General features: G+C 50.7%; 1 protein-coding gene across 9 annotated transcripts in view; it reads right to left on the bottom strand.

The window, feature by feature from the left end:
- Nucleotides 1-746: 746 nt before the first annotated feature.
- The window catches only part of GRIP1 (glutamate receptor interacting protein 1), a 687,322-nt gene continuing 677,119 nt past the window's right edge, over nucleotides 747-10,949 (bottom strand). For all 9 annotated transcript variants that reach the window (XM_053554787.1, XM_053554785.1, XM_053554786.1 and 6 more), the window contains 2 exons: nucleotides 2,807-2,953; nucleotides 747-2,469 (listed from right to left, as the gene is read on the bottom strand). In XM_053554787.1, coding sequence (XP_053410762.1) covers nucleotides 2,242-2,469; nucleotides 2,807-2,953 — 375 coding nt within the window. In that variant the 3' untranslated portion in view covers nucleotides 747-2,241. The remainder of the gene's footprint in view (nucleotides 2,470-2,806; nucleotides 2,954-10,949) is intronic.

Here is a 10,949-nt window from a genome sequence, read left to right as displayed (position 1 = left end):
TTTTGTTTTGGTTACAACTGAACGTCTGAGTCTTCACATGAGATCCAATTTTTTTTTTTTTTTTTTTTTTGCGCGGTTTTTGGCTGGGGCCGGATGTGAACCTGCCACCTCCACCTCTTGTATATGGGGCTGGCATCCTACTCCCTGAGTCACAGGCACCGCCCAGAGATCCAACTGCTTGTTAGCCTTTATTCACATAGTCAGTTCTCACCCTACTCCCTTCAGCCCCTTTATGCAGAACTTGGGCTCCACCAAACTGCTTGACAGCGTAGCAGAGACCCGGAAAACTGCTCAGACCTCGAGACACAGCACTTCCCACAGGGTCATGGAAAGGACCCTGTCTCTCGGATGCAAGGCTGGGCACACAGGATGTGACCATGAAAATGATTCACAGGCCTGCAGGGCAGTCTGCGAAAACAAGAACGTTGGGACCACAGATATGGTCTTTTGTCAAAGGTGCACGGTCAAGCTGTGTGTTTTCAGCTTCCGTGAATGTGTCTTGTAGCACACGTGTCTTGCTCTCTGGGGATAGGTGTTGTGCTCCGTGACTCTGTATCTGTCTCCAGTAGGAAGGCCCCTCCCTGTGAGGGCCCAGCGTCCGGACAGTGGCCTCGCTGAGCTGCAGTCAGATCTGTGCTCTGCCCACTCTCCAGGGTGCTTTTGTGAAATCTTTCCCCTTTAGAAAATTATGTAAAAGTAAATACTCTGTAAAACTCAGCTAAAACCCTGAAATATAAAGCACCAAAAATGCATTATTCTTTTTTTCTTTTTTTGGCTTTTTAAAGTCACTGTTTATTCCATTTGGTAGAGGGTTTTTTTCATACAAATATTTGCAACAATTTTGAATTCCCCCAAACCATACATAGACGATAAATACCATGCTATAAAGTATTAAATTTGTACAAAAATACTTTACAGTTTAATACTTGTTTGTTACAAATAAAAATACATATTTAAGTGACTCATGATCTTTTTTTCTCTTAACATGATTCTGCTTTATACTTTCTTGCCCTGGCGGCTCTGAAATGTGATTGAAGTAAGATTATATATTTCTTTGCACAAAAAGAAAGGTGAACTTTTTCCTTAAACAAAGGACACAGTGTTCAAACGCTTTGCCTAAGTGGTAGTTTGAATTATTGACCAATATGAAAATGTTGGGAAAATAATCATTTTGATATGGAGATTCTACCATCAACATACAGATCTATCTTTTTATATTCACCAAATAGTTATTAGTGTAGCTATTCAAAATATCTGGACAAATGGAAACAGTTGCTGACAGACGGGCACAGCAACTGTCACAGCTTATTGCTTTGAGGGATAGTAACAGGTGGCAATGCATTTTGTGAAAGTGTATTTACAGTTTCAACGAGTGGCCTGGCTCGGAGCAGGGCACAGTCCAGCATCTGTACGTGCACATGCCTCGAGTGCCAGCTTCCAAAACACGTCCAGCCGTGCGAGTTGGACTGGCCTATGTTAGGATAAGCCTCATTAGACTCCCATTCTCTCTTACCTTCTTATTCTGGAATTTAAAAAATAAGGAAATATTACTAATTCTCAGTGTGACTACCCACTAATTCATTATCAGAAATTTTCAGCTATTAAAAACGTGTCCTTAAAAAAAAAAAAAACAGGTCGCAAGACATAGCCTGTTTGCTACTTTGTTGCATAGGGAATAGCATACATCTTAGTTAAAATCATTCCTATACTTGGGCAAAACATTTACCACCACCCGTTACAGTCTCCTACCTGTGGAAACATTTTAAGATAATTTCAGACCTGTGCCCCTCCCGCCACTGTGGTCCCTGCAGTTTTTCAAACACTCGCCCCTACCGGAGCAGCTGAGGAAAAGCTGCGTTGGTCAAACTCTTACCTTAATAACCTCATAGTAAGAAACTGACTTCAAAGTAGTAAGGAAATTGCCATAGAGAATATTTTCAAACAGGCATTTTTTTTTTTTAAAAGTGATAGTAAGATGAATTATAAAAAAATTTCCTCTGGTGTTAGCTGTGGGGAGGGGCAGCCAGGCAGGGGACCCCTCTTGTGACCAGAATGGTCACCAGAAGAGAAACCTCTTCAGCTTGAAAAGGGACCTGAACACGAGCCATGACAAATTTGAAAGACCCCTGTGCTTGCAGTTAATGCCACGTGATCATCTGAGCTTCAAATGCCACAGAAATCGTAAAGGGATTGTTAGCACCATGTGGAGATTGTCTGTGTCCTGCTTTGTAAAGCACGCTGCTATAACGTATTCGTGGGTTCTCTCGCCTCCAAGTTCCCGCCGTGGCGAGGCTGCTGGAAGAACGCACAGTTCTGCTCACTCCAGTCTCCCCCCGGGAGAGCCTGCTCCATGGGCTTCTGTGTGGCCAGTGGGCTCCTGCTGATGACCAGGTCCAGCCTGCTGCCAGACTCAGCAATGAGGGGAACCACCAGGCAGCAGTCGAAGTCTCTTGTCCGGACGTGGTTGACCTGCAAGGTCAGGAAGAGCCATTTGCTTCTGTGATCGTGACTCCCCAGCCAGAGAGCCCTGCACAGGGCGAGGTGTTCAGAGTTGGAGGGAGCCGGATTACCCGAGCACCAGACCACACCTTACGGTGGGGCTAGCTCGCTCCCTGCCCTGCGAGACTGTAAGGCGGGAGGAGGCACACGTCTGCCAGCCTCGTCACAGGGCGCACTGAGGGGCCACTATTATCCCTAATCACAGATAAGAACAGCAGTGCCAGTGAGGTTGAGTCTGTGTAACGTGATCATAGGCAGTCCTTTGCAGTTGCTAGTTGCAGAGTTAAAATTCCACCTTACATCTTACCTGTAAGAGCCTGTCATAGGGCTTTAAGCCACCAAGGTCCCCTGGCCCAGCTGGGCGGATATTTTTGACATATACTCCTTTCTCCAGCAAGCCATCTGCTACGCTGAACCCAAAGTCCTCCATGTCAGAGCCCTTGTACAGGGTTACCTGGAAAGTGAGCAGACATGGTGGGGACATTTAGTGGGCTGCAAATTTGCTCCTGAAATCCCTGATGAACAATCTTTTCAAACTGATTTCAGTCACATTAGGATTCATGATTCAAGCATTAGGCAGTCCCCTCCCAAACCCTGAAGCTCTTTTTTTTTTTTCTTTTTGAGACAGAGTCTCACTTTGTTGCCCTGGGTAGAGTGCTGTGGCATCACAGCTCACAACAACCTCAAACACTTGGGCTTAAGCGATTCTCTTGCCTAAGCTTCCCAAGTAGCTGGGACTACAGGTGCCTGCCACAATGCCTGGCTACCTGAAGCTCTTTTTCCACTCAAGAATACCCTTGTCCTTGGAATGTATGAGGTCCATCCAGGACTCTGGAAGGAGATGGGAGAATTAGAGCATTCCCCTCTCCTGTCCTCCCTCCCTCCCTTGCGGGGGAGGATCCCCCAGGCTGGGCTGACTCCTACCATCTCTCCAAGGACCCCCAGGCTGCTTCCTACGACACCACACCACTCTGTCCCACTCCAGGTGGTTCGGGTGATGATAGCCCAAGTCTTGGTTGTAAAGTCCCCCTCAACTGTTCATCTGATGGCTTCACCCCATGATCATCGTTGGAATCAATGATTTCGTTCGAGGTTGCAAGATTCTGATCTTTCCTACTTCTGTTAACACCGCCTATGTAATTAACCAAAATGATTTTTTAGAGGGGAATTCTTCCTGCAATTAGTGCTGTTTGGCTACTTTGAAATGGGCAGAAAGGATGTCAATTCTACAATTTCCAATCAAGGTCTGTGCACCAAGTGCTCCCGATAGTTACTTCAGTGAGAATTTGTGCTTGTGTTTGCCGGGGTTGAGCAAAGCATCTAAACAGACCTGAGGGTTTATTATTCAATGCACTTTTGTCAACCATATCATCATTCTGGGTGCTCAGACGCCCTCACCCTGGGCCAGGCAGGCTCCCCTGTTGAGCCCGTGTTCTTTTCGTGGGGTCCATCCATCTGGTGGCTCCTTTGCGCGCTGGCACGAGACAGCACAGATGCCCACAGACATGTCCTGCCCTGTTGAGGCCATGTCCTTTCCATGGGGTCAGTCCATCTGATGACTACTTTGCTCGCTAGCACGAGACACCACAGATGCCCACGGACGTCTCCTGCCCTGATGAGAAAGCAGCGTTCTCCAGCAGCTGTGATGGAGGAGACTCTGCTTGTCTCTGTCACAGCCTAAGTTCCCTCTGTGTCCGTGCTGCCCTCTCAGAGGGAGGAGGTGGCCAGTGGCTGGCAGGGCTGCAACAGGCTGGCCTTCTCAGGACCCTGCTTACTAGCAGATGAAATCTCTGCCTGGGGCTGCTTCTCAGGCTTTATCTATGGGGTCTCCTCCACCCCTTTCTTCTGTTCCTCCCATGCTCTAGGTGACAGGCAGTGCATGGGGCTGGGGGTGCGGCCATGCCGGGGGGTGCATCTTCCTTGCTGTCTCTGTCCCATCTCAGCCAGGTGGGCTGTGGTCCTGGGCCCAGGCTGTGGAGGTGGGTGAGGGGACTGGCTGCAGCCCTGTAGGACCAGCACACTGTGCGGTCTCTCAAATGTGAGGGTCCAAAGCTGCTCACCGTACTTTCAGGAAGCCACTTTGGTCTCAAATCAGAGCCGAGTTTTCTAACACGGCAAACCAGAACCCTCCTGTCTGGGGAGACACCGCTGTGGGCGGAAGCAGCAGGGAGGCTCCTTGTCACTCCCTGCCTGTGGTTCCTGGGCATCTGCTGCCCAGGCCAGACTAGGAGGGCAAGTGGGTGGACGGCACCCAAAACCCTGCAGTGGACCGTGGTGACGCTCTGACCACGGCACCAGTGATGGTGCCTGCCACAGAGGTCCAAGAGCAGTTCTCGGATTCAAAGTTGCTGTTTGGAGCCAGGACTGGCCGTTTCTCCATGGCACACTCTTCAAGACGACAGGCTAGTAAATACTTAAAATTTGAAAGTATTCTCCCTCTCTAGAAATATTTTTAAAAGTTGGAGAAAACTGGATTTCTATGGTTCTCCTGGAAATAGCTTGGTGATAGCAAATTAACAGAAATGAAATTATTTTAAGACCATTTAAGAGAGAAGATTCCAGAAATCAATAATTCACAAAAACAAGGAGCACAGCTGGTTGCCCTCAATGCAGCACCACTGAACTGTACCCTGGGGCCTGCCTAGACACAGTGGTGGTGACCTTTGATTTTTTTCTTGCCCAGAAATAATTCTTTCTTTCTTTCTTTTTTTTTTAGATCACTTTGTCACCCTTGGTAGAGTGCTGTGGCATCACAGCTCACAGCAACCTCCAGCTCTTGGGCTTAGGCGATTCTCTTGCCTCAGCCTCCCGAATAGCTGGGACTACAGGTGCCTGCCACAATGCCCAGCTATTTTTTGTTGCAGTTTGGCTGGGGCTGGGTTGGAACCCACCACCCTTGGTATATGGGGCCGGCGCCCTACTCACTAAGCCACAGGCGCTGCCCACCCAAAAACAATTCTAAGTGGTCTGAGGTTTGAGGCACACTGTCCCCCACAAGTGAGCCTCTTCTCCAGGGGCTTCCTATCCCCAGGGGCTGTGCACGGCCAAGTCATTCCTTTTCCTGTGAGGACGCTGGCCTGTCTGGGGAGAAGCCTCCGGACGCAGCACGGGTGTCCACTCCTCCTTCCACCAGTCAGGTAGCTGTTTTTGGACACATAATCTCCCAGCTAGCCAGGCAGCTTTTGCCCATTTCAGCTGCCTCACAAACCGAAGGTGAATAATTATCACACCCGCCAGCCCCTTGTCCCCAGAGCCCTCCTGTGAGCTCCAGGCCCCATTCTCCCGCACCACGTCAGCCCATTGCTTCCCAGCCCACCCTGTCCCACAGGAAGCAGGATTCTGCTACGGGACCACTGTTCTGTGCTGACTGGAGGACGGCTGGACTGTGACCACCACCACAGGACACTCCAGGCAAGGATACACCCCACAACGCGGGGTTCCACTTCAGCCGCCGCCAGCACCTGCCTCAACTGCCCCTGCGCCCACCCTGTTGGCAGCGTCGACTGTGACTCGGGCTCGGACTCCGTTTCTGAGCCAGTTGGCCTGTTTGTCACGACAGTGTCCTCTCGGCAAAGATCAGAAACCTGGTGCTTTCTTTTATCAGTGTAGACACAAGTGGGAGCTTTAGCCACAGAGTCATCCCACCTGGATGTCAAGGCTGTCTGCTTTTGTCTGGAGTGTCCAGCCTTCTTGGAAGCAGCCCCCAGCTCCTCAGCCTCTCTCGGGCCCAGTCCGGCCCTGATGGCCTTCAGGTGCCAGCACTTGCTGCCCCGAAAGGCTGCTGTTTTCCTGCGAACCCGGTATGTGGGTTTACTCGTGGCAGGCCTGCTGAGAGCAGTGTCCCATAAACCTCAAGTTCAAGTAGTCTTGGTTTTGAGACAATCCCGCCCTACCTATGGGGCTGGAAAACAAAAGTGAAACTGTCTTCTTAAATGAAACCCTGCAGGCCCAGAGGCACAGTCTCAGTCTGTGCCACCAGACACTCATGGGTTTGAGACAAATTGGGTCAGAACAGCAGCGGCTGCCCTTGAGTCTGGGGGAAGGGCCAGAAAACAAGGGCTCTGTGAGGGGAGTCAGTAGCCTGGATTTGGGTCCTAAGAGTGAGCAAGTTAGGGAAGCCCTCGGAGAGAGCGGGCTCCAGGCCGTGTCCTCGGAACCTGTGGTGGATGGGGACTGTGCTGCTTCCTACAGTTGTCATCTTGGGGTCACTCCAGAGTCATCCCAGAGTCATTCTGGAGCACTTCACACTGTAGTAACAGAGGAGAGAGCTGGGTTGTCCTCTGAGGCCTCCAGATCAAGCCAGGTGTGGCTGCCAACAGCCCCCTGGTTGCTACCAGCTCTGTCTTGGGCTCCTTCCACCCTCCCAGCTACCACCAGTCTGCCCTGTGGCAGAGCCCCTGCCATGGCGTTCCCAGGCCCGCTGGACCCTTCCTGATTCCCTCTGCAACCTGCTGCCTCTGTCTCCTGGCGTGCCAGGAGCCTCTGAGACTCAGGGCCACCTGAGCTCTCTGGCTTAGTCCTGAGCACAAACAATCTCCGTGTTATCTCCTCACTGTAGGGCCTGCTAAAGTCAAACCGTACCAGGGCTCCACCGGGAAAGACCTCTACCTTTCACCTTAGGGTCCCAAGGGGACAAGCCCTGGGCTGGGCTGTTATCAGGTAAATCCTCACTCTAGCCCTGCCCAGGGCAGAACAGGGAGGAAGAGGTCGCTGGGCTATTTGCCAACAACTTGGGTGGGAGGGAAGCAGAGGGGCCTTCAGAGCTCCGGCATTCGCGCCATTTGCAACTGAGTGTCCTGTAGTCACAGAGAACGTTACAACCCGTAAACAAGCACATTGGCTCACAAAGGAGGCACTGAGGACAGGAGGGAAAGAGGGACAGGGACAGTCCCCAGGCCGGGTCAGGAGAGAGGGACAGTCCCCAGGCTGAGTCAGTCAGACTGAGGGAAGCCACCCGTTTTCTGAAGAGAGATGGTCAGGAGGGCCCGAGACAGGTGAGTGACCACATGCCCAGGCGAGGAGCACAGGCCACTGACCAGCCTGCCCCCGGGGCACGTGGGCCTGCAGCTCTGACTGCCGCTGTGGCTCAGAACTGAGGCCCTGACTGTGGATGGAACTTGTGGGGCTGTAAGATGCAGCGGAGCTGTGTCTGGCAGAGACGTGGGGCTGTGGACGTTGAGCTGTTTCCGGCACACCACCAGGCAGCTCTGAGTCTCACTGAGGTCTTGCTCCCTCTGTCCTCCCCCAATGACTCAGAGACATATATTTATGTGTGTATATATATCCTTCTCTTTATCCTCCTTTTTTTTTGAGACAGAGCCTCAAGCTGTCACCCTGAGAGTGTAGTGTCCTCACAGCTCACAGCAACCTCCAACTCCTGGGCTCAAGCGATTCTCCTGCCTCCGCCTCCCAGGTAGCTGAGACTACAGGTGCCCGCCACAATGCCCGACTATTTTTTGGTTGCAGCCGTCATTGTTTGGCGGGCCTGGACTGGATTCGAACCCGCCAGCTCAGGTGTACGTGGCTGGCGCCTTAGCCGCTTGAGCCACAGGTGCTGAGTCTTCTTTATCCTCCTTTAAGCAAGTTTTGCCATCCCACTGTCATTCTTTGTTAATGAGGTAAACAAATATATTCGGACATGAGCCAATCTTTTGCATAAGAATTGTGTTTTTCCAGGAAAGCCTGTCATTTGTGACAATGTGAGGTGAGGGGACCTGGAAGACATTGTTAATGAAGCAAGCTGAACACAGAAAGCTCAACACGGCCGGATCCGGAGCAGGTGACCTTGGGAGGAGACACGGGACCCTGAGCAGGTGACCTTGGGAGGAGACACGGACCCTGAGCAGGTGACCTTGGGAGGAGACACGGGACCAGGAGCAAGTGACCTCAGGAGAAGGGTTACCAGAGGTTGGGGAGGGCTTGGGGCAGCGGAGAGGCTGCTCGCAGGGACAGCATCATAGTTAGACAAGGGTGTGAGGCTGGCAGCCTATTGCACAGCAAGGCGACTATAGTTAATATGTTTTATCTTTCAAAATAGATCAGAGATAATTTTAAATGTTCTTACCAAACAAATGATAAATATTTGAGGTGATGAACATGGTAATTACTCATGCACACATTCCACAAGGCATACATGTATCAAAATATCATTTTGTACTCTATAATATGTATAATTATTATGTGTCAATTAAAAATAAAGCCTTTAAAAATGAATTTTTTTTATATCTTATAATTCATGTTTTAGTAGAATCACAGACAAGGGCAGCTGATGGATGATGTGTGTGGAAGGCTGTCTATGTAAAACACGTGACTCACATCTCAGCCCCGTCCCGCTATCCCCCATCCCCCAGCATGCCCTGTCAGCTGTACCTGGAGTCACAGCAGAGCAGGAGCCAGTCAGAGGAGCTGCGGACCACCCCAGAATCACATCCGCTCCCTCATCTGACACTCGCTCTCGTCCTGCTGTGCAGCCGTCTTTGGTGGCGTTAGGGCAGCTGTCGGGTGGTCAAGTCTGGGGTGCTGGCTGAGTAGCCCCATTTTCTAAGTTTCTGATGCTGGAAGGTGAGGCTGAGTTATGGGGACTTCACTAGGAAAAACACTGCTTTGTAAAGTCCCTTCTGATGACAAATGGGACAAACAGGCCTCCCAGGGGAGATGTAGCTGACCAGCCCTCCCAGTCTGCCCAACATGGACGCCTGTGGTCTCTCTGGCTCATTGCTCCTCGCCAAGGAAACAGAACCTGGGTCCAGCAAAGAGTGGTGAGGAAGAGCTAAGTGTCCTGTGTTCAGAGGCTGCTCTCAGCGGTCTCCACAGCAGACAGCTCTGCACCAGCCTAAGGACCCCTGGATCCTGATCCTGGATACTTGGTGAGGGGACAGGGCTGCGCTCCTGATGTGGGGAGAACGTTGCAGAGGGACCTGCGTGAGAGACTGGAAATGCTGCTCCTTCCAAGGAGCACACAGCTTTGTCACTTCAAGAAGAGCTACGCTGCCTCGCAGAGATACAGACACACTGGAAACTCAGTGAACTTGGTGGGAGCTGGTGGTGGCAAAGTGGCTGTGAGACTAGAATGCTCAGCTCTGTGCTGCCGGTGGCCGTGAGGAAAACAGATGCTGGGAAACTACTTTAAAAACCTTTCTGCAAAAGGATGGATGAAAACAGCTGCATGCAATTGAGAAGTGTCATTTTGTTAAGAAACACGAATGACAGGGACCAAGGAAACTTGAATATGAATTTTTAAAAAGTCCAAGGGCCCTGAATGTGGGGAAATTTCCACTCCACCATTTTTTGTTTTTTTGCCTTATGATGTGCAAAGAAGTGAGGCTAGAATCAATCTTTGGTTAAGTGGACACCACAGATATTTAAACTTCAGAAGGAAAAGGAGGGTTATCAATGAACTGTGACAAAGATCACGGGCTCCTTATCTGCAAAAGGAGAGAATCTGTGACGAGCTGTGCATGACGAGCTGTGTGACCAACCAGAGTTCATTCAAAAGGCAACAGGCGGGCGGTGCCTGTGGCTCAGTCGGTAAGGCGCCGGCCCCATATACTGAGGGTGGCGGGTTCAAACCCGGCCCCGGCTGAACTGCAAACCAAAAAATAGCCGGGCGTTGTGGCGGGCGCCTGTAGTCCCAGCTACTCGGGAGGCTGAGGCAGGAGAATCACTTAAGCCCAGGAGTTGGAGGTTGCTGTGAGCTGTGTGATGCCACGGTACTCTACCGAGGGCCATAAAGTGAGACTCTGTCTCTACAAAAAAAAAAAAAAAAAAAGTATATATAAAAAAAAAAAAAAAAAAGGCAACAGGCAGCCAGCTCCCTCTGTACTCCGCCACCCAGCAACAGCTTGTTTCCTCTGACACAGTCACCTCCAGTTAGCAAACCTAAGGGAGTGAGGCTTTCTCTGCCTTTAGCAGGAACCAGTGCACTGGAAAGGTTGCTGGAGGTGGATTGGAGGCCTGCAGCCCCCAAATGCTGCTGAGGTGCCTCTGGGCAGGGCTTTAACAAGCACCCAGGGTAAAGGTCCTAGGGTCCGAAACTGCTGTCTAAGGCTGTGGTCCTCAAATTACTGGTTGAGACTTATTAGTAAGTTCTTTTTTTGAGACAGGGTCTCACTTTGTCGCCCTTGGTAGAGTGCTGTGGCGTCACATGTCATAGCAACCTCAAACTCGTGGGCTCAAGTGATCCTCCTGTCTCAGCCTCCTGAGTAGCTGGGACGACAGGCACCACCACAATGCCAGCTGTTTTTTCTCTTTTTAGTAGAGACGAGACCTCACTCTTGCTCAGGCTGGTCTTGAACTCCTAAGCCCAGGTGAGTGGGCTCCTGAATGGTAGGATTATAGTTGGGAGCCACCAAGTCCATCCTATTATTAGTAAATCTTGAAATCAGCTTAATGTAATTTGCATTTGAAAAGAAACAAAAACCAGAAAAAATGTCCACGAAGGCAGTGCAGTA

This window comes from Nycticebus coucang, chromosome 12 (assembly GCF_027406575.1).
Source record: "Nycticebus coucang isolate mNycCou1 chromosome 12, mNycCou1.pri, whole genome shotgun sequence".
Lineage (NCBI taxonomy): Eukaryota > Metazoa > Chordata > Mammalia > Primates > Lorisidae > Nycticebus > Nycticebus coucang.
This window is presented reverse-complemented; position numbering and strand designations above follow the sequence as displayed.